The sequence below is a fragment of the Chiloscyllium plagiosum genome, chromosome 19 (genome assembly GCF_004010195.1).
Source record: "Chiloscyllium plagiosum isolate BGI_BamShark_2017 chromosome 19, ASM401019v2, whole genome shotgun sequence".
NCBI lineage: Eukaryota > Metazoa > Chordata > Chondrichthyes > Orectolobiformes > Hemiscylliidae > Chiloscyllium > Chiloscyllium plagiosum.
The window spans coordinates 26392110-26416742 of NC_057728.1; the positions used below are offsets into that span (position 1 = coordinate 26392110).

At 38.8% G+C, this 24633-nt stretch overlaps 1 protein-coding gene across 3 annotated transcripts in view; it reads right to left on the reverse strand.

The window, feature by feature from the left end:
• Window positions 1–3162: 3162 nt before the first annotated feature.
• Window positions 3163–24633, reverse strand: part of foxm1 (forkhead box M1) — a 35359-nt gene continuing 13888 nt past the window's right edge. For all 3 annotated transcript variants that reach the window (XM_043709404.1, XM_043709406.1, XM_043709407.1), the window contains exons 3-9: window positions 18028–18176; window positions 16966–17124; window positions 14345–14473; window positions 12705–12773; window positions 11793–11850; window positions 10774–10973; window positions 3163–8888 (exon numbers count right to left, since the gene is read on the reverse strand). In XM_043709404.1, the coding sequence (XP_043565339.1) occupies window positions 8040–8888; window positions 10774–10973; window positions 11793–11850; window positions 12705–12773; window positions 14345–14473; window positions 16966–17124; window positions 18028–18176 (1613 nt within the window). In that variant the 3' untranslated portion in view covers window positions 3163–8039. The remainder of the gene's footprint in view (window positions 8889–10773; window positions 10974–11792; window positions 11851–12704; window positions 12774–14344; window positions 14474–16965; window positions 17125–18027; window positions 18177–24633) is intronic.

Genomic DNA, 24633 nt, shown 5'->3' on the forward strand with positions numbered 1-24633 from the left:
GTCTAACAGGCTTATTTGAATCACAAGCTTTCAGAGTGCTGCTTCTTTGTCACCTGACTGGACTATAACCTGGTGTCATGTGATTTCTGACTTTGCCCCACCTTCATCTACATATCGCATTCTCAGCTAAGTGAGCATGAAGTGAGCAATAAGCCAATACTAAAGCAATGCAGAACTGCCCCAAATATCAGTGCTGAGTCCACTGTTTTTCATCACTTATATAAATGATTTGGATGTGAACATAGGAGGTATAGTTAGTAGTTTGCAAATGACACCAGAATTGGAGGTGCAGTGGACAGCGAAGAAGGTTACCTCAGAGTACAATGGGACATTGATCAGATGGGCCAATGGGCTGAGGAGTGGCAGATGGAGTTTAATTTAGATAAATGTGAGTTGCTGCATTTTGCAAAGGCAAATTAGGGCAGGACTTATACATTAATGGTAAGTTCCTGGGGAGTGTTGCTGAACAAAGAGACCTTGGAGTGCAGGTTCATAGTTCCTTGAAAGTAGAGTCGCAGGTAGATAGGATAGTGAAGAAGGCGTTTGTTATGCTTTCTTTTATTGGACAGAGCATCGAGGAGTTGGGGGTCATGTTGCAGCTGTACAAAACATTGGTTTGGCCACTTTTGGAATATTGTGTGCAATTCTGGTCTCCTTCCTATCGGAAAGATGTTGTGAAACTTGAAAGGGTTCAGAAAAGATTTACAAGGATGTTGCCAGAGTTGCAAAATTTGAGCTACAGGGAGAGGCTGAATAGGCTGTTTTCCCTGGAACATCAGAGGCTGAGGGGTAACCTTAGATAGGTTTATAAAATCATGGGAGGCATGGATATGGTAAATAGACAAGGTATTTTCCCTGGGGTGGGGGAGTCCAGAACTAGAGGGCATAGGTTTAGGGTGAGAGGGGAAAGATTTAAAAGGTACCTAAGGGGCAAAAGGGGCATCTTTTTCACTCAGAGGGTGGTGTGTGAAGAAGTGGTGGAGGCTGGTACAATTACAACACTTAAAAGGCACCTGGATGGGTATATGAATAGGAAGGATTTGGAGGGATATGGGTCAAGCGCTGGTAAATGGGACTAGATTAAGTTAAGATATCTGGTCAGCATGAACGACCGGAGGGCCTGTTTCCAGTTGTACATCTCTATGACTCTACAGGATTACTGTCATGATTTTACAGAGCACCAATAAGCCATTCAGCCTGACTATATTGGCATTTATGCACCACAGAAATTATCAGACATAAGGTTACAGAGATAGCGAGAGGGTAGACTATGGAGTCCAATTCATTTAGTTTTATAGTACTGGTTTCTTGACATTAGAATCGAATTGAATTGAATTGAATTGAATTTATTGTCATGTGTACCGAGGCTATTAGTTTGGCCTCGGTACAGTGAAAAGCTTTGTCTTGTGAGCAATGCAGGCAGATCACAGAGTTAAGTAGGATTAATAAGTAAATAATAGGTAAAAACAGCGGCAAAAACAAAAACACAGGTACAGGCGAATGTTAAGAGTTTTTGAGTCCATTAGAATTACAATTAGGTGTCTTCGTGAACTTGAATCTGTGGAATCAGCACCTAATCTCCAAACATTATCTTTAAGGCCATTGTACTATATTTTACATTAAACATCACATACAAAGGATTTATTTTTACTTTCCTTAATTTAAAAATGTCTTATTTGCTGATCATTAAGCCATTCAGATTTCTTATTGTAATAAATATTTCCGATGCTTAGGTTGTATCAACTAACTATTCCTACCATCCTTAAAAAGCTCTGGTCTATTAATGGACTCATTTAGAACATAGAACGTAGAACAGTACAGCACAGAACAGGCCCTTCAGCCCACGATGTTGTGCCGACCACTGATCCTCATGTATGCACCCTCAAATTTCCGTGACCAATTGCATGTCCAGTAGTCTCTTAAATGTCCCCAATGATCTTGCTTCCACAACTGCTGCTGGCAACGCATTCCATACTCTCACAACTCTGTGTAAAGAACCCGCCTCTGACATCCCCTCTATACTTTCCTCCAACCAGCTTAAAACTATGACCCCTCATGTTAAGTCATTTCTGCCCTGGGAAATAGTCTCTGGCTATCGACTCTATCTATGCCTCTCATTATCTTGTATACCTCAATTAGGTCCCCTCTCCTCCTCCTTTTCTCCAATAAAAAAAAATTTACTTTCTAGTTCCAACAAAACATTTTTTGCCTTTTACCTATTCCAAATTAATCCCATTACTTACAGAGACCTACCCAGCCATCACCAATTTCTCTGGACTTAACCCAACTTTAGAAAGTCAATACTATAATTGAAACTACTGATGTTCAATATTCAAATGAATAGACATTTTCACGTCCATGATCACACTATTCTGAAATGTGTTCACACTTATATATGATTTTATTATTATGAATTAGTTTTGGCTAGATTGTTTCCATGAGACAAAATTGTTAAAACATAAAGAGTTTTATTCTTTCACAGAATGTGAGGAGCAGTGGCATGGCCAGAATTGGTTTCCTATCCTTAACTGTCTTGCAGAGCCTTCTATGATAATTATAATACTTCTCACCAACAATCCTGGGATTTTGGAGGGCAGTTCTGAAGCAACCACACTGCTGTGTACAAGGAGTCGCATGTAGGTCTGAGCAGGGACAGACAGCAGATTTCTTTCCCTAAAGGACGAATGGGGGAAGCAGATTGACATTTAAAAATCTGTCAATACTAATTTCACCATAACCGAGACTAGCTTTTCAATTTTTTGTTTTATTATTGAAATTCCAGCTAGTATGGAGGGATTTGAACAAACATCCCAAGGGCATTATTTGGGTCTGTATTATTAGTCCACTGACATTAAAGGCAGATGTTGGTGAAAATAAAATAACCAGACATCCTGTATCTGAAGGAGTACTGTTGCAATAAAGATATTAATTTCACCGCAAATGTTTTGAAGGCATTTCTGTTCTCTTATACAATATCATTCCAGACGACAGAAGTGAAATCCTACTGGAAATAGCATTCATATATTGGAGAATGAAAATTACAGAACTTTCATGATGTAAAAAGGCGCAGTGCAATGTAGTTACAAAACGAACCAAATCAAGTACTAGATAAAAGTGGATACTAGATAAATCAAGTACTATAAAACGTACTATAATTCAAGTGAAGTTTTTATTTATTGACATTTGATCGCTGTACAGCAGACAATATACCAAGTACACACAGTTTCACAATGTGCTGCTTATATTGAGATTGCATATCTGAGGCACAGATTGTATTCATTTTATTAAGGTGCATTAAGAGAATCTGAACATTTACAAGTAGGTTATTCTGAAATGTATTTACATGAACTGCAAGGTGGAAAAACTGTATTGTTCATAATTTACAACTATCGTTGCTGTTGCATGATCTAGTGACTCAGCTGTGTAGATGTTTGGCAGCCAAACTAATAGCCATTAAAATTCAGATTTGCATGGAGTCAGAGAAATGAGTTTCAGTGGTACACTAATAGGCCCCTTTTTGGGATGCAAAGTAGAAGCAGATCACAACTCGTTTTTAAAAAAACATAGTTAACGCTGTCCTTTGAAAATATGATTTCTGTGGTTAAGCACAGAGACCATTTAATCTCTGATTGACAGCAGTAAGGAGTACAGGATGAGCCAACAGTCTTGTTTGTTGATGCAACCTATAACAATTTCAAAGTGGTTTTGATCCTGATGTCACTATCATGATTGCATCACAAAGACAAAAAAAAACTTCATGCCAAACATTGTATTGAAGAGCCTCCAAAGCACAATACGTGGTATAAGAAAAAATGCAAAGATTACAAACTGTCCTGTCAGTTAATCATTTCTACTAGCATCATTGTAACGGAATCGCTTTGGCAAGAACTAAATGCTCCTCTTAACCAGTTGCCTGGTTAAGCATTTTAATAAGTCCTTCTACGAAAGGGAAGCCCATTGCTTGACTGCATAGGAATGTCCCAATTTATGAAAAGAAAAATCTTACTGGCTAAGCATTAGAGAATGCACAGATAATCAGCAAATTCAACCTACAGCTAACACCCTTCCAATAGTTTGTGCAGGGAAAACCATTCTTCCCAGGAATTTCAAACTGCCTCTTGATGCACAGGCCAAAGTTTCCTCAAAGGAAAGAATGTAAATGAAAGCATCTTCAAGCGGTGTTATGATAGAGCAACAAGAGATGTAGAATACTTAGCCTAACATTAATGAACATCACACCAGAATGTGGACTTTTTCAGAAACATCTCACCCTGACAGCCTATGCACAGTAAAATATTAGATTTTTTTCAAGGGTATGAGATAATCTTTTATCCACAGACCTTGCTTGAAAGAAGTGAGATCAAGACTTAACTGAAAATAATTGCAGATTTACTGACAGAGTTTTTAATAGAATCAGAAGCATGCAGTAGCATATATTGAAAAGGGCAAGATAGAGCTACTGTGAAATGATGCAGAAGGAAGGGAGGGCTTCAGATTCCCAAAGCATCGAGACCCATTTAGATACAGGAGGGTTTTGCAAAAACACACAGGTTGCATCTGATCAGGGCTGAGATAAATGTCCACAAAAGGAAGGTTAGTTTGTGTTGTGGGGTAAGTTCTAAACTTTATGGACAGGAAAAGGGAAATCATGGCAAAGTGTCAAAGAAACAAGAAGCGTTGACAACTGGTAAAAACAAGCAGCATTAAAAATAGACCATAATTCAGAAAACTGGAATCAAACAGGAGAGAAATGCAAACTAGACTGATGCAGGATTACATAAATGCAGGGGTTGAGAAATAAGATTGGTAAACTCCATGCATAACTGGCCAGATAGACATATGATGAGTGGCAATATGGAAACTTTGCTCAATTAAGAAGGAAATTGGAAGCTTCACATTCCAGCTATAAAAGTGAAGCTTGCTGCACAGTAAGTTCCTGGTCTCTCTTTCATAAGAAAACCTGCATATGACCATTTCATGTATTCAGGAGGGATTGAAATGGAAAAAATACAGGATGGCAGAAATGGTACTACTATAAAGTGTTGTAGTTCTGGGAAGGATAATGTGCTAGATGATTTAAAACATTTTTTGGGTGTATATTATAGAACACTTGGTATTAGGAAAGAGATAGAGGAGTAAATCTGCAGTAAATTTCAGGAAAGTTAAAAATATTAAGAGTAGTAATGGTTAGGAACTTCAGTTATCTAACTACAGATGAGAAACATAAAATCAAAGTGTGGAATTTGGTGAAATCATAGGGAGCTCCTGCAGATTGGATTCCCAACTACAAGGAGGGAAGCCAATTTGAATAAGTATAGGCTATTTCTAGCTGACTGGAGGCAGCCACCCAGTGCTGGCCTGGTGGGATTGTTCTACAGAACCTTAGAGAGGGCCATGCACAGTCCCCACTATTTCCTCAAAGGGGTTTCCTCGAATCATTCAACACTTTTAAAACTACTTTTCAAAGTACCTCCTCAATGCTGCAAGACTCCTGTGTTGCCTCTTCTTTGGCCACTATTCCTGATTGTGATGCTGAGCTGTTGTGACTCCAATTAGGCTGCAGCAACTACTTATGAGCTGTCACCCATAAAATTAGGAGAAAGGTTCCATCACCTACCTACGAATGCAATTCTGATTGAGGTGGCGATCAGGTGTGTTGGTAAAATCTTGCCGTTTAAATCTGCTCCTCGCTCCGAAGATGTTTTGTTCTTATTTCTCGTTTCCAGCATTTGCAGTATTTTGTTTTTTGAATCAAGTGAATAGTCAAAGTGAAGAGGACTAATTTAAGTGAGCTGGCTCAGGAGATAGGAAGCAACTATTGGTATAAATAAACCTTTTAATGAACAATGAAATGCATGCAAAGTGATGGCACAGTTAAGATATTATACCCATGAGAGAAAGAAAGGGTATCCAAATCAATGATTAAAATAAAATTCTGATTAAAATGTAAATAAGAGATTTATAATGAGCAACAAATACATAAAATATCAAGCAGAATGCAAAATGTGCAGAAAATAATTGCCAAGAAAATAAAAATATATTAGAATACAGAGTTCTTCAGCTGTGCAATTTTCTGGTTACACCACAGTCATGATATGTAGCACTTAGAGTATTGCAGCATAAAGTTTTGGAATGCTACTGGAAAGTTACATTATGAGGAAAGATTGCACAAATTAGTCTCCAAATCCCAGAAGAACTGAATGGGTGATCTGATTGATGTTTTCAAAATATTAAAGGGAATAGATAACAATAGATAAACAATTTTGGTCATTGGGGAATCTAGGATAGGAACCATAGTCTAAAGTTTAGAGACAGACTTTTCAGAAGTGAATTTAGAAGAAGAAAGTGGTAGAACTTTGGAACTCAGTTCTGCAAACAGCAGTTGATGCTGGATTAATTGTTAAGTCTCAAACCTAACATTGATTGATGAGTAAAAAATCTGTCAAAGAATAGTTAATGAAGGTAGTACCATTGGTGTTTCCGAAAGAAGGATGCCAAACCACTAAATTAATTTATGTGATAAACCATCAACTGGTTGAAAGTGGACTACAGATATATGATTGATGAACAGTGAAGGGCCTGAGCTGAGAGAGAATTTTCGTATTTGCTAAAGTAGGAAGTCAACAGCAAGTAACTTGGAAACACAAGGATGCAAGCTCAAGCTCAAGTTTAAAACTGCAGTATAGTGTAGATTCCAAATTCCCACCTCAAGGACTATTTGTAGCTGTTATTGTAGAGCCTTTATGCTGAATTTTAGAATTCTATTCTGTTATTCATCTTTTTAAAAAGTATGTCACAGAAAGGGACCGTTCACATTCAGTATCAGTATCACATTTAATCTGAAATACATCATACGTTTTGAACACCAAACCCAAACTTCGCACATTTAAGTGAATACTTCAATATTTATAACAAGATGATTTGCAAGCTACATAGCAATACACAGAAGAATGTGGATTCACTGGTCAGGGAGAAGGGGCTTGATCTAGTGACAGGTATCAGTCAAGAAAAATAAAGCTGATAGAGGTACAAAGTGTTGCTTTCTTCCTGGAAATTAGAGTACATGAAGGAAAAACAAATTGCAAGCATTAGAAATCTGAAATAATGAAAAATCTGGAAAAATTTTGCATCTTTGGCAGTTCTGATTACACCCAAATTGTTAACTAGTCAGATACTGACTAATTTCCAACGTTTTCTATTAAAAACTCTTGGGCTGGAACTGAATGTTGCCAGCTGCTGTATGCAATGCAAATATTAATGTGCGAAGATACATCAAAGGTGGACAATTTAAATCAACACTGATCAACTATGACTTGCCTGCATTATCTCATCTTATTAACTAGACAACAAGCTTCAGTTAAGATTAGACCTTCACTGAAATTAAGAAAGTCACATTCTCCTCTCCCTAAGCATTACAAGGCTTGTATTCCCCTTCATATTTCTCTCTTTACATTTTTAAAAATATATTTACAAGTACAATATACAAAACTTTCTGACATTCCCTGAGGAGACACCAAGAAATAAGAAAATCTGTAGTCAGAATCAAGAAATCTGCTGACTATCATCAGAAATGCAGTGCTAGGGAGATCTCAAGGCCTTTAAAAGTGGCCGAATGTCCTGTATCCAGGAAGATAAAGCAGCAGCAAAGACAGTATGTGCACGCACGCGCGCGCAAACTCTCTCTCTCTCTCTCTCTCTCACACACACACACACACACACACACACACAAACACACACACACACAATCAATACACAGTATGGCAGACACTCACAGACACGTGCAAAGGATTGTACGTATGAACAGTGATTAATCCAGTTACAGTAAGCACAGTCCAGTTGGGTGAGGAACTAAATACCTATAGATATAGACACAAGGAATTGATGACTTCAAAGATAACCTGAAATTTTGTCAAAGGGTTTAGTCCAAGAAGGTATTTCTAATTCTGACTCGATAGCTACACCAGTTTGAACATGAAATGGTATTAACATCAAGAATAAAAATAATTTAAGCAGCAAAACTCCTTTCCTCACAAAATGAATTATCTCAGTTCTGGAATTAGTGTTGACCAGCTCATATTCCCAAGTTCGTAATCCTCATCCTCCAGGCCAGTGAAGCTAATGTCCAGTAATATTTTACTAAGACTGTCATTGAGGGTGTCTAAGACCAAGCCTTCAGTCAAAGCTTTGGTGTTTGCATTTATCTGAAGTTCTCGAGAACACCTTCCAGAATTGCCCTCTGAAAGAGGGGAGAATCCTGTGTCAGACACAAGATCCTTAACTGGTGAGTTCAAGAGTTCTCGTGGTGACTCAAAGAGAGCAAAGTCCTTAAATGGTGTACTACTAAAACTCAGGTATCCTGTGTTATTACGCAAGGGTGTTAGGAAGGAACCACATGGTGTCCTCACAGGACTGAACTCAAATAGGTTGTCGTCTTTTTTCAAAGGGGTCAGTGCAATCTTCCAGCTGTTTGCTACATTAACTGGAGAGCTCTCACTGGTGCCTTTACTGGGGGTTGATGAGGAAGGTAGATCATGGGGCTTCTCTTTAATGGGTGTTTTGAAGTTATAGTCTATTGTGGTGCTTGTAAAATCTGAGCACTGGTCCAAGGTTCTAGACTCATTGAAACCAGACACAAAACCCAAATCTAGTCCACTCTCTGCCATGGACTCACTGGCTTCTGGGAACAGAAGAACAGGTTCCTCCACAGGCTGAAGAACATGTCTCTGCTTTCGCCTGGAACTGCTCTCCTTGGAGACCTCATAGGGTTTTGCTGCTGCAGAATTCTCATGGATATCAGTAACTGGAGGGATTGGTGGAATCAGCGTCAGTTTCTCAGTATTCTTTATTGAGGTTGCAGGATGATTACAACTCAGACTCTCATTTGGAACCTTAAAAAGAAAGCACAGAAAAGACTAAATATTTTGAAATCATCCATGTTCAAGGGCAGTGTTACATCTTCTGAAAAGTAAAACTTTGCTTAACATTTTTATTTTTAATGTAAATAAACAGAGTTATAGAGATATACAGCATAGAAACAGACTCTTAGGTCCAATTCATCCATTCCAATGAAATATCCTAAATTAATCTAGTCCCATTTGCCAGCATTTGGCCCATCCTAAACCCTTCCTATTTGTATACCCATTCCGATGCGTTTTAAATGTTGTAATTGTACCAGCCTTCACCACTTCCTCTGGCAGCTCATTCCGTCCATGCACCATGCTCTGTGTGAGAAAGTTGCCCCTCAGTTCCCTTTTATATCTTGCCCCTCTCACCTTAAACCTATGCCCCCTAGTTTTGGACTCCCCCACCCCAGGGAAAGGATGTTGCTTATTTACCCTATCCTTGCCCTGATGATTTTGTAAATCTCTATAAGATCACCTCTTCAGCCTCCGGCCCCAGCCTATTCAGCCTCTCCCTATAGCTCAAAGACTCCAACTCTGGCAACATCCTCATAAATCTTTTCTTAACCCTTTCAAGTTTCACAACATCCTTCCGATAGGAAGGAGACCAGAATTGCATGCAATACTCCAAAGTGGCCGAAACAATGTCCTGTACAGCCACTACGTGACCTCCCAACTCCTATACTCGATGTTCTGATCAATAAAGGAAAGCATACCAAACACCTTCTTCATTATCCTATCTAGCTACAACTTCACTTTCAAAAAACTTTCAACCTGCACGCCGAGGACTCTTTGTTCAGCAACACTCCCCAGGACCCTACCATTAAATGTATAAGTCCTGCCCTGATTTGCCTTTCCGAAATGCAGCACCTCATATTTATCTAAATTAAACTCCATCTGCCACTCCTAAGCCCACTGGCAAATCTGATCAAGATCCCGTTGTGCTCGGAGGTAACCTTCTTCGCTGTCCACTACACCAATTTGCATGCCAACAGCATAAGCAGCTAGTGATAGACAGAACTAAGCAATCCACAAACAATGGAGCAGATCCAAGCTCGACCGCCCTGCTACATCCAGTTGTGATTGGTGGTGGACGACTAACCAACTCATTAGTGGAAGAGGCTGCAAAAATAGCCTCATTCTCAATGTTGCAAGAGCCAAACAAATCAGTGCAAAAGGTAAGGCTGAACTATTCGTAGCAATCTTTAGTCAGAAGTCTTGAATGGATGATCCATTGAGGCATTCTCCAATGCTTCCAGCATCACAGATACCAGTCTGAATCACTCCATAGGATGTCAAGAAATGGTTGGAGATTTCAGCACACTTCACATGTATAATCAGATAAAAATCAACACTGAGGTGGGTTAATGGGAAACAGACAAGCGAGAGGTGACAGTGTGTGTGCGACAGCAAGAGGAGAGGTAGAGGGGGGAGAGAGAGAGAGGGAGGGAGAGAGAAAGATAGGCAGAGCAGAAGGAGAGGGTTAAGAAAATATTACATGGTAGGAGAAACGCTTAAAGTAAAGGAAAAAGAAATCATAGTTCAAGGGAGATTCCACTGTGATATTAGATTCAAGTAAAAACCTTAATTTAACATGTCTAAGTGCACAGAGTTGAAGAATATTTCACTCCGTTTGGAAAGTTGGCTATGAAGCTGAAGTGGCTAAAAGATGCTTAGAGTTTAATATTACAGAATGTCTTAACAGGTACAGCTATAAATGTGTACAGCAGTCTGTCAGAGTTAGCTGATCCCTGGAGCTAATTTTAGGATGATAAAAAACCTAATCCAACCAGACATTTGTAGGAGTGCTTTGGCTGACCTGATGACTGTTTGAGTGCCCCAGAGGAATGAACCACATTAGAAAGAACATTACCTTTGGTGCAATCCGAACACGCTTGCGCTTCCTAGCCAACTCACTACTGCTGCTAGTTGAAGAACGGTGCCCCTGGATTGTTGGTAGGGTGATGTGAGGAGATGGCTGTAGGATGAGGGAGGAGCTGACTGGCAACTGAATGGGTACCAGGTAGGAGTCAGTCCGTGGCAGCAATGGTTTCATCTTTCTCAGATTAACTTCTGTACAAAAAAGTCATGAAAACAATTTATCAAATAGGCCTATTAAAGTGTGACTCACCATCTCTGCTCTAGTGTTAAAGATTATGGGATTTGATCTAATTCAGCTCTAAATCAGAAAATAACAATGGAAGCAGCAACTGAGCTTAAAAGTGTGAGGAACTGAATATGATCATTGAAATGATATAGTCAAACTGAAAATTGCAGCACTGGGATGGGGACATGATTTAAATCCAAAAATCTATAAATATTTGTTGAAACTTAATTCAAATTAGGTGGTTTGAGGTCATACTGGAAATGCTTAACATCTAGAATAACAGAGTTGGAATGAGGAGTAGGTGAACAATCGACTTGAGGGAAGCAGATCAATCATTTAAATACTAAAGCAATAATTAAACAAGCCATTATTCAATCCTAGGTACATTTACAATGGAAAACTATGGTACCGTGGTAGTGTCCCTGCCTTTGGGTCAGAAGGTCTAGATTCAAGTTCCATCTGCCTGGAGATATGTTTGATCAGGTTGATAAAAAAAAATTACAACAGAAAACAGACCCCTTAAAATAGGTTGGTGTGTTCTGTAGGATTTTCACCTTACATGGGTGTGTGACAAAACCAAATAAAATTAGGTTGTGGAAAAACGATTCATCTCTTTAATACAGAGTGAACCAGTACCAAATATGGCATGGGGCTAATGTCAGATGATCCTATCTCTTCAGCAGCTGCATGAACTTTCTCAAATATAAGCTTACAACATAACACTGAAACCAAAACATTTCAAAATTTAAGTTCACATTTATCAGAACTGCTACTTTTTCACATACCTGTGCTGGTAGCAACATTACTCTTTGGTAGCTCAGTGGTACCAGTTCGCTTTTGTTGCTAAAATTAAACAGATTAAACCAAAAAATATTAAATCATGCATATTTTCATAAACACAAGATTAGTAAACACTGCACATTGCTTCTGCAGAGGCAGATGACATACAATGACACAGAAACCCTTTTAAAACTATAAATATTTGATGTTACTGAACACTAATAGCTGAATCCATGGTTTAGGTACCTCTGATTAATTCATTTTATAATATTGCACAGTCTTCAATTTACATGCAGTAATTCATCAAACGTCCATTAGCCAGTATGTTCCCTTTAATGTATGAAATGTAACACAAGGAATGTTCCAAATATTTTTCCTTGCTTAACATTATTTTTGCTTTCTTGATTCACACCCTCTGCGATATTTCCTTCTTGCTCTCTGGGTCCTTTCCATAAGATATAATTTCACTTGTCTTACTTTGGAATATTTTAATCCGTTATTTCCCTTCTCTTTTTAATCACTTAGTTTCCCTTTTAATTCCCTTTTTCTTTGATTCTTTTCCACCCATTTGCAGTCATGGTCCTGTGGTCTTATTAATACAATCATATGCCATTAGTGCTTCCCAGAGAAATCAAGGATCAAAAAACAAGCAAAACAATCCTGATTATGAAGTCAATATTTACCTATAAAGCATAGGTAAAGCATTGTTCAAAGCAACAGTGGAACAGAGACCAAGAAAACTAATTAATGCATTCAGTTTTAAATATGGGATTCTGCCAACAAAGAGAAATAATAGCTGAGATTATAGATGTCCTGGTTCAAATATCAACAATAGTAATATCTCCTTCTCCCTGCCAGCTAAACAGAGATCAACACAAAAAGGTGACAAGATGCTGCCAAGAGAAGATAGGTCTTACTTGTTGACAGACCAGCACAGGCACTGCTTGGATCCAATGGGTTTGGTCAGTTGGGCTGTAATCCGATGACTGCATGAAATGTCAATCAAGAATGAGAAGTGTTGAAGGTTAAAATGCATGTATAAATTGTTTAAAAACGTTCACATCATGTTGGAATAAAGTGCCTCCCAGCAACTGGGTATTTTTACTGAGTTCAATAAACGCAGCATTCATACAACTATCTCTTCCTGTAAGAGCATCAAGAAGAACTGATATACAAATCTTTTCAAGTGCTCAGGACATCCTTATTGCCTTACAGCTAGTGAATGTCCTTTTAAATGTAATTACTGTTATTCTGTAGGTAAAAACCATAGACACTTATGAAAATAGTCCCATGGATGAAGAACTTCAGTTACTTCAATAGATTGAAGAGCCTGAGGTTGTTTTAATTCGAGCAGATTAAGGGGATTTGATAGAGGTGTTCAAAATCATGAAGGGATCTGGACTGAACAGATAGAGAGAAGCTGTTCCCAATGCTCAAAGGGTTGAGAACTGCAGGGCACACCTTTAAGCTGTCATCGACTTAAAGTGTTTGGCAAAAGAACCATTGGCGATATCAGGAAAAATCTTCGCATAGCAAGTAGCTAGAATCGGGAATGGAGTACCTGAGAGAGATTGTTGAAGGTTTAATTACAGGCTTCAAAAGCATTTGAAGGGAAAATATTTACTGGACAACAGAGAAAGGGCAGAGGAGAGGTACTAGTTAACTTGCTGTTGCAGAGAGATACATGGACATGACAGACTGATTTTTAAAAATATTCGCTCATGGGACGTGGGCATCACTGGCTAGCTAGCATTTATTGTCCATTTCTAGCTACCCTTGATAAAATGGTGGTGAGCTGACATCTTAAATCACTGAAGTCCACATGCTGTAGGTTGACGCACAGTGGCGTTAGGGAGGGAATGGTCTCCTTCAGTGCTCAATCTTTGTTTTGCCTGTGCCTGTCACATGATATTCATGCAAAGCCTCAATGATAACAAATCTGAAATACTAAATTCCAGAATTATGGAGCATAAGTTGATATGACAGGAACATGGATGGAATAACCTAGTTTACCAACAGCACTGAATGTTTGGTTTACAGGTATTATTTGCCTAAAACATTAGACAATAATAAAATGCCATTTCTTTTGCAAAGAAGCTGGAGTTGGAATTCCAGCCAAACAATCCTGGTTATAAAGTCATATTTGATCTGTGTTTGGATAGGTAAACCTGGCTCACATATGTATATTAATTACCGAATATTTCTTTAGGTCAACCACTTTTTTCCCCTTCTATTGCAATGCAATTAGCTTCTACTTTGAATTTTAATATTAACTGCAGATCAAAATTCAAAAGGAAGAAACCGTTCAGCTCGTCTCTGCAAGATAATAGAGAAAACCTCCAGATATAAATTAGCTATTACTATTTAACATGGTGAAACAATTTCTTTGACTTCGACATAGAATATAGAACAAAATAATTAAACAGACTGAAGTGACTATCTAGGATAACTCAATCAGAATGTTGAGATAAGTAATCTGATACTTAGCCAGCTCTCAACTAGAAACCATACACCTGCACAAAAGGTTTATTTCTTAGAAATTACACAGAGAACACACCTTAACAACCTGGTCCAATGTCAAGAAGCGGTTGGCTTCAGCACGGATTGTCCAGTGTGATATCTTGCCATTATGAGACGTTTGACGTATGAACATATCATGAAGAGACAGATTGTGCCGAATAGAGTTCTGAGAGAGGGACACACAAGTTAGCTATTATGAAAATGATGTTTGTTAACTTTGAAGTGCTCATTGGTAAATAGTGAAAAACAACAATTTGCATTTATATAGCACTTATAACATAGCAAAATGTCCCAAAGTGCTTCATAGATGCATTAATAAAAGTTGGCATTAAGAAAGTAGCTTCTTGATTTAAAAAAAAATTGTTTCAAGCACAACAAAAGGTATGTTAAATTTTTAAAAAATCAACCAACATAATTCTTCCTCTAGCAACAGTCACACGTAATTACCCAGGAATGATGTGGCCTTTGCAATTTGTGTTATAGCTTTTTGGAATTAACTGTAAGCAGTATAAGCAGATTAAAAAGTGACCATTTTGTTTTATTTTAGTCAGGTGGTAAAGCATATATCAAGTGCTAACCTGAGAGTATCCCACATTTTTAGTTTTTACATTTCAGGCCTGACAGTACATTTAACCAATATCTTCAAAATGGAAACATATAGATTTCAAGCCCTTATTAAAGCCAGGTTGAATAAATTTGTTAATTTAATTTCATATCCCCAGAAAATTCAGGACTCCTAAATCAGCGGTGCATAAATTGTATTGCTCGCAACACATCAGAGGAAAGCACAAAGCAGAGGTTAGGCAAATGTCCATTGGGAGCCCTTCATCTCGGTCAGTTTAGCTAAAAGAACCATTCTGCCATTCAGGATAACGACATGAGACTGGTGAATTGGCAACTTCTTGACCAGAAGTTAACCAGAAATGAATCTGGGCCAGTCATAAAAATATTGTGGATACAACAGCTGTGTATTCTAAAACAAGTTACTCATCTCAGAATCCCTAAAGCCTGTCCAACATCTAGAAGGCATGTATTAAGAGTGTAACAGAATACTCTCCACTTGCCTGGGTGAGTGCAGCTCAAACAATGTTCAAAAAGCTCAACACCATCAAGGTCAAAGTAGCCCACTTGATTGACATCCCATCCACCAACTTAAAGATTCACTTCCTTCGAGAATCGGAGCAGTGTGAATCCAACCTATGTACTGCAACAACTCACCAAGTGTAGGTTCCAAAACTGCAACCTCCACTACTTAGATCAACACACAAGGGCAGCAGATGCATGGGGGCACCGATGCTTGCAAGCTTCCTCCAAACCATAAACCATCCTGACTGGACACTATATGACAGTTACTTCTTTGTTGCTGGGTCAAAATCCTGGAACTCTCTCCCTAACAATACTGTGGATACCCCAACACTAAATGAATTGCACAATTCAAGAAGGCAACTCACCGCTTCCCTCTTGAGGGTAATTAGGGATGTGCAACAAACACTGACCGTGCAGCGATGCTCATGCACCACACTAGAATACTGAAAATAATTGCCAGTTGCAATTACATATAAGTCATTAAGGTACACCTTCCAATATGTTAACTACAAACAATAAAATCAGAGGACAATTTAATCACAGCTTTGAAGAGGAGGCACACTATATAGACTTAGCAATGTGATAAACTTTCTCCATCCTATGTATTGTTTTCTGTTAAATGTACAAGTTAAATTCAGCATGCCTTTCTGATTATTAAATTACATTTTCTGTGTAACACAACCACATTAGCAGTAAAATAGAAAAAGATTATGTTTAAATGGTGAGAAACGATTAAATATTGAAGGCATGTCTTCTAACATACAATAGTAACATGCAAGTACTGAAAGCAATTAGGAAGGAAATAGTTCCCCAGCTTTTATTGCAAGTGTGCTCGAGTACAAAAGAAACGGATTTTTGCTACAATCTCAATAACAAATTCAGAGAACAATGTACAGTTTTATTTTTTGTAATCAAGGAAGCTTTGGAGGGGCTGCAGCAAAAGTTGTTCCATTAATTGAGTTGTTTGTCTTTGAGGAGGGATTGAGTAAAACTTCCCAGAGTTGATAAAAATGGAAGGTTATTTCATTGAAACACTTGAGATTCTGAACTAGGGACAGTCTCAAAATAGATGGTCCTGGAGAAAAGTGTTTGTCCAGAATCATTGCAATTCTCTACTGTAGAGGTCTGTAGATGCTCAAATTGTTGATTTTACTCAACATTGCGATTGAAAATTGTTTCATTTCTAATGGACATGGGATCAGGCAGTAAAGTTAGTTATGGTGATGGTCTACCATGATTTTGTAGAATGCCACAGCAGCCCTGAATGGCCATTTGATTTACTCCTCCACCTGTTTAATAAGTTTATACTTTTCATATTTGTTTGCATGACAACAAATCCATCTGGACGCAGATATTCTCCAACTCCTTGGGAAGTGCAAGGTTCTGCCATGGCGAGAGACAAATGTTCTTTGCTCTCAACCTCCCCATAAAGATGTTCGGCAGCCTGTGCCCTACACAGCTCAAATCAGGAACTGAGTTGGACTCCCTCCATCCTGTGATACATTAGTGATCCAAAGTTCAGTGGCAATCTTTACAGCACTATCACAAAGAACATAGATATTTTCATATTACCTTCCAACCTGGTTTGGCCACATGCTTGAAGTAGGGGAAATGATCCTCAATCCAGGTGTAGATTTCCTTCAGGGTCATCCTCTTGCTCTGGGTACTGTTTATTGCAAACTGAATCATGGCCATGTAGGAGTATGGAGGCCTTTCGTGAACAGACTCTGGCTGTATTAAGGAGAGAGTCCAAAGTAAACAAAACAAAATACTGTGGAAAATATAACTAAAGCACCTTTTTGAATGATGTATGCTAGGTGACATAGCAGATTCACCTAAGGTCTTTTACACTACTGAATTCTAATGTTAGTCAGGTAAGTTCTTGGACAGCTACAGTAGGAATGGATTCATGAGAGGTCTTTTAGTCTGCCCCAGCACCTGATGGTGTAAGCTACTTTCATACAGGGCAAATTTACTTTCCTCAATTTCAGTTAAGCCAAGCAAAAGTGGCCCCACTCAAAACAAAGATAAGCAGAACATTTGTAAAACCTGCTACACTAATCCAGCATCTCTTCTTTCAAATAAATTATTCACCACATTCTATTCATCCTTCAATTCCAAAAATATTGAATAATGCTTCAATATATTTGGTCCATTCAGTGCTTGATCAGGTACAACTGACTCAAGTTTTAACATTCTACAATTTCTTGATATTACTCCAAGATTATGCAAGAAAACAAGAACAGACTATAGTTTCTGCCTTAGCTAACTGCCTTGCCTCTTTGCCCAGCTTCCAGTCTCCAGTACCCAGTACAAAGAATTCTGATTGTATAACTGAGTTGACCAGTACAGCTGCCTCTGGCATCAGCAAGTGCATTCCTTACTATCACACATTCATTATGCCCTAATCCCATCTCTCTCCCTTCCAAACTTATCTGTTCAATAATATTTGCCTCCTGCTCCCTTTACATTCTGAGCACCCACTTTTTGAATACTCATTTATTTTTCCTCGCCCCAATGCTTCCTTTGAATATTTACATGTAAATTAAGGGTACAAAATGATAAAGACTTTAAGATGATACAGCTTTCGAAATGCCTCAGGATTGAATAGAGAGATGGATAAACAGCACTCACAGTGGCACTTTCTGGTGGAGGCTCTTGGTTTTCTTTCTCAGCTTCATCTTTCACGCTACACGCCCCCAGGCTATCCGTGCTCATTTTACCCAGCCACTGAATGTTGGTCAGACTGTCATCCAGGAGAAGATGTTCAGGAACTTTGGTGACTAAGGGAAGGAAAACAATGGCAGAGATTTTGCATTAAAAGTAGAAATCTTGCCTAAAGTAGGTCAGCCACTGTAGATCACTTTGAAGCATCTTTCTTGTGATCAGATTCTGTCATCAGGACCTATTACGTAAACCTTAATCTAATGCATCTCAATTACATATAACACTGCAATTCACAATGTTCAGTCAATTGTTCCATTTTGACCAGGAGACTGACAGCAGTTCACCACAAAAAAAATAGCTTCCCCCTTTCTGATTCTGCAATTGAAATTTGTGTTTGACACCAGTGGAAGTTATTGCAAAACTCAAACTACTTAATAGTATCAAAATATCCCAACAATGCAGTTATTTTCTGGTAATGTGTGACAATTAGGGACTACTGTATGACTTAGTCACCTTCCAAACTTGTTGACCATGGAGTCATCCACATCCATTGGTTGCAGAGTTTTACACCTCACTGAATGTTATAAAGGGCCCTGTTGTAAAAGGCAACTGTACTGAATGGGTTAATGTTTGACACTGCAATAAACTCCAACCAATTTGATAATGTTACATGGACCTGGATGAGGAGAAAGTAGAACAGTTCAGAATTTTGTAGAATGAAGAGCTATTTCTTAGGCCAACTTGTAAATCTTTGTAACAATGTCTAATAAACTAATGTAACTTATGCCCAATTGCTATAATGCAACAGACTACATCTTGATTAAGCTAAGAGCCTCTTCTGTTAAGATACATTACAAGGTGTCCTAGTTTAACCTTGGCCCATTTACTGTTAGTTTGTTTTAATGCCAGTAAGTTATTGGGATCTTTAATCCCATTGAGTACATCAAGATGTAGTTAAATATTGTTTATCTGACAAAATTTGTGCCATTTTGGCATGATTTCTCTCACTCTGACTTGAGGTCTCTCTAAATGCCACACTTCTATTTCAGGTCTGGATTAGGTCACCTTTATTCATCAAACTCCCATTTTGCCTGCTTGAGCTATCAATTATTCCTGGTAAAGTTGTTCCGCTGCAAATAGCATCTATTTCAGAGACTACCTGACTTCCAGTATTGCTATAGTAAATCAAGTAATTCCTTGGATCCAGTCAAGGAAAGATAATGTTGGCAACAAACTACCTCAACCACAAGCTGGTAGCGTTTAGCATTGCAGCACACATCAGTTCATGGTAGCTACAGTGGTCATTATTACTTATTACACAAGGCAATGACGTTGAGAAACAGCCTGCAGAGAAACCCGTGGAAAGAGCAAGAAGGGAGAAACTGCACTCAATAGCATTTTTCTTCAAGCCTGGCAATAGAAGCTCATCATATCTGGCAATTACTGACTCATTAGGGAAACAAAGCTCTGTCGGACCAGTCACATTTCGAAGTTCAGCTAGAAAGCAAATGAGTAAAGTTAAAGTTCCCTGTTGGGCCAGAGCAAAACCTTTTAATTAATGGCACAAAATGGGCTGAGAAAGCTTGAACGTAAAAAATGATTATCTCCAGCTCACATTGAGCACTGTCATCATTGCAAGCAGACAGCACAAGGCATAACTACAGTAAGGAAATTAAGGGCCACAGAGATAACTTAAACAGAGGTTGCAGTGCCAATAATGTCACAAAGCCAGAATTAACATAATAAAAGAACAATTTAGAAGCATAAAGTGACTGAGTTTAACAGAAAAAGGTAGTAAGAAGACTAATGAGGCCACAGGAGTGGGAATGGGAGGTCCAAAATTTAAACCATGGTTCAAGCGTGAAGAATTTATTAAGGCCTCAGGCACCAAGCTTTAGTTGGGCAAGTTGTGCAAAAGGATGGGCATTGTGTTTTAGGTAATGAAAGGTTGGAAATTGCTCACAATATCTGTGAAAAATCAGGAAACCTCCATTTTAGCCTGAGAAGGCAGGTAAACCACCAGTTAATACAGAGTTTATAATGCAAATTTTAACAGGAAATAGAACAAAATTACTATGTTGAAGTATTAATAACCTACTTGGGAAAGACATTAAAACAGCATTGATACCGTAATATTCAAAGCCTTTAAAATTTGGAAATAAGATAGCAATGCAATACTTCCTAAAGCTTTTTAAATCTGCAGTAAGAATAAGTAACACGAGGAGTGATACTGTGTGGCAGATTTAAATTCAGTGATGAGCCAAATAGAATACAGGATTGGACATCTTGGAGAAAATTGATATTAACATATGGATTTGCTTACAAGATAACCATTAAATCACAAGCTGAACAAGTAAACACCATACTGTATTCAATGGGACCTGCAGTTGATGACATTATAACCCTTCAAGACATAAAAGGTACAGATACTTCAAAGGTGATTTGTAAGTTTTTAATAATGGAGAACAAATAAAACACTTGAAAAAGCAACAGTTCAGCATCTGGGGGAAATCCGTAGATAGTATCATTAACAATCTCTGCAGATTAGTGGAAAACTAACTATGGAGTTCAAAACCAGAATTCACAAGAGAGATTTTTTGTTGAAATTTATTGATGGGTCTTTGTCAGATTTATTACAGTTCAAAGAAATAAGACTTTGGAGAAAGCTGACCAGATCGTGCTAAAAGCAGTAAAATGGACAAATCACAAATAAATCCTGAGAGGAGAAGGACAGCCTAATCAGAGGAAAAATATTGAGTATATTCAGTTTATAAGGCAGATACAAAGGTTAGGCTAGACAGTTCAAATAAAATTTGACATTGGAGAAAGGCATACAGATGGTGAGTGAAGCAGAAATCTGGAAGCAAAACAGGTCAATGCCAAGGAGAGTTCACTCACCTCTTAAGATATTAAAAACCCTAAAGACACATGTGAGAAGCCACTATGAAGAGTATGTCTGACAGCAGATATTGAGACTCAACATCAGAACTGTAGAACAAGAAAGCCTCACTGGCACACGCAGTGTCCAAACATTTTTAAAAAGAATATTTGTAAAACTATAGGTAACTTCTAAAAGATCATTAGATGTGGGACATGGCTACAGAGCACACAGTCAAACTGCTACTGATTGAGTAGAGCTAACTCCATTAGAAAAGGTACCTGATACATTCAGGGGAAATTGGAGAGCCAACCAACATGTTTGAAAGAACCTGTTTATGTCAATGGACGTCTAACTAATTTAAGCTTGATACAGAGTGATACAGTGTCTTATTAGATTGTTTACTATGGGCAAAGAAACAGAAGTGATAGTTTACAAAGATGACTTGGTTGAGGTAGAACATCTCTTAATATTAAAGGTATGCTATAAGCAACTCTGTAACATACTGGAGTTTGCAATCATAAAGAATGTATATATAATTGACATTAAAGGATTCTCACTCTTGAGCATAAAGGATGTTTTAATATCAACATTCTTGAAATAGCAAAAAGAATTCAACTGGTCAATAAAATGCGAACAGGTAAAAGGAAATCAACCAATGCAAAGTCAGTCAGTCCAAAGACAAGTCAGTCAGCAAACAACTGAACCAAAAACATTTAACTGTTGAACAACAGCAAGGAAACAATGATTAGAGATTTAATTGCTTCCAGGATGCATTGTGGAACATTATAAGAAGAATACATTGCGATTCTCTGTGTTAGCAGAACAGAATTGCTCCCATTTTATCATCACTGAAGCATGACAGGAATTAGGAAAGTTTATGAGAAACCGTAGAACAACTAGAAAATAATAAGCGTTACAAGTTACTTGAACTTGTTGATCAATCTTTGACTGAAATTGCTCAGGCACCAACACATCCTGGTGAACAAATTGTAATAGCAGATTCAAACTTGATGTCAGATGAGGAACCAATACAAGCTCAAGAAGGATATTTCAATTATTTATCTCCTAAGGAAGAATTATCAGTATTAGTGATAGAGTTACGTCATCAGCTATCCTCAAGTAGCATGATGTGAACATGTTGGGTTCACTAGTAAGAAAACTATGGAGGTTATGAAGACATTATAACCTCAGTTACAAGTTAAAGTGTTTACATACTTCAACACAGATTGCCAAAACAGACTGAAGATGGGTTGCATATAACTCTGAAGTGAGGTGACCAATTATGGGGCCCAGATATCCAAGATATGGCTAAAAGGAAAACACCTGTTTCGATAAAGCAGCTGCCGGCAATGAAGGGAATTCATGAGATTAAAAGTCCCCCCAGCTAATATTATGGACAACTAATTGATCAGCAAAGTAGTGTTCCTCTGTGAAAGAAAAATCAGGAGATTAAGCATCCTGCAGATGTCTGACTACTAGGCTTATCAAGCATGTTGTCCTCCCTGATGAACATTTAAGAGATAAAAGGTCCTCCAGTGAAGAGACAGCTTAAAGAAGGTTAAGAACAGCATCAAGGTCAACACCTCTCAAACCAAACACCTAACAATTTTCCAAGTCCAAAGTGAACTCCTTCTGAAGATTATGAAACCTCCAGTCAGGTTGAATTTGAGAAGTCTGAGATTCAACATATTGTCTAGCTAACACCAATTGTTACAGTTAACCTGAGAATGCAATTTAAAAAAAAAGTTTTGTGATTTACATATGAAAGAAGTAAAACTATCATGGTATTCGAACAGATGAAAGACTCAACAGACAATCAAGGTATTTTTCGATGTATAATTTCAGTTACATCACACTGTAAACTTTTGCTATAAATTCTGTACCTTACAATTGTGTCCTCCACAACTACCTGATGAAGGAGCGGCGCTCCGAAAGCTAGTGCTTCCAATTAAATCTGTTGGACTATAACCTGGTGTTGTGTGATTTTTAATTTTGAACACCCCAGTCCAACATCGGCATCTCTAAATTGAGATTATGTGAGTGCATGTCTGTCTTCGAGGCAGGAGGAGAAATGGTGGTAAATGTAACTACATGCATGAATGCATAAGTGTCAACGATGGGAACAGAGCTTGGGGGAGATGTTATAAACGTTATGGTTCTATAAGGGTTAAAGTTGGAGACTGCATTAAGCTTCATGGAATCTGGCAAATGTCATACCGGCGTGTTAAAGAGTGAAGAAAGGCAGAACAGTTTAGAAGTTTGTAGAGTAAAGATCTTAGGTCTCCTCATAATCTTTGAACAGTGTCAAACTTACTACTGTAACTTGTACCTGATTGCTTATATGCAAAATAATGCATTTTTATTCAGACGAGGACCTCTTTTTCATGAAGACTCACTAGCGCTTTTCCTCTAATGTAAACTAATGTAAAGTAGTTCAGTGAAGATACAAGTTAACACTGTTGAACATTGTGCATTGATTCATCAATGCAACTCACCAGAATTTAAAATGCAGGAAGGGAATTGTGGTTGTTGGAGCCCAAAGGACATTGCTCAGGATTGTGTCATAGGCCTGTGTCTTACATCTATTGCAAGTACAGAAGTAGGTTTGCTTGCTGAAACTCACAGTTTAGTTTCTATTTGCATCTCCTCAGGCACTGAAGCAGCGCATTCTTGAGTGCAGTAAGATCATGACCGGAATAGAGAGTGTCTTGTTGGAAAAGTACAGCAGATCAGGCAGCATCCTAGGAGCAGGAGTATCGATGTTTCCGGCAAAAACCCTTCAATCAGGAATGACGTTTGTGAGCCGCAGGGCTGAGAGGTAAATGTGTGTGGCAATAGGTAGATGAAGGGGAGGGGGAAGGTGATAGGTCGGAGAGGAGGGTGGAGTGGATAAATGGGAAAGGTGATGGACAGGTCAAGAAGGCAGTGGCGAGTTGGAGGCTTGGGACTGGGATAATGTGGGCGGAGGGGAAATGAGGAAACTGGTGAAATCCACATTGGTCCCATGTGGTTGCAGGGTCCCAAGGTGGAATATGAGGCGTTCTTCCTCCAGTTATCGGGTGGTAAGGGTTTGGCGATGGAGGAAGCCCAGAACTTGTATGGCCTCAATGGAGTGGGAGGTGGGGTTTAAATGTTCAGTCACGGGGTGGTAGGGTTGGTTGGTGCGGGTGTCCCATGTTCTCTGAAATGATCCGCAAGTAGGCGTCCTGTCTCCCCAATGTAGAGGAGACCACATCGGGTGCAATGGATACAGTAGATGACATTGATGGAGGTACAGGTAAATTTCTGTCGAGTGTAGAAGGACTCATTGGAGCCTTGGACGGAGGTGAGGGGAGTGGTGTGGGCGCTGGCTTTGCAATTCCTATGGTAGCAGGGGAAGGTGCCGGGAGTGGGGTGTGGGCAGTGGTGGTTGTGTGGGTCTGGTGAGGGAGTTGCAAAGCGAATGGTCTTTCTGGAACGCTGATGAGGTTGGGAAGGGAAAAAATATATCTGGTGGTGGGGTCTGTTTGTAGGTATCGAACGTGGCGGAGAATGATGCAATGTATACGGACATTGGTGGGGTGGAAGGTGAGGACCGCATGGTCCTGTCCTTGTTACGTTGGGAGGGGTGGAGTTCAAGGGCCGTGGTGCGGGAAGTGGAGGACATGTGCCGGGAGTCATCATTGACCATGTGGGAAGGGAAACTGCAATCT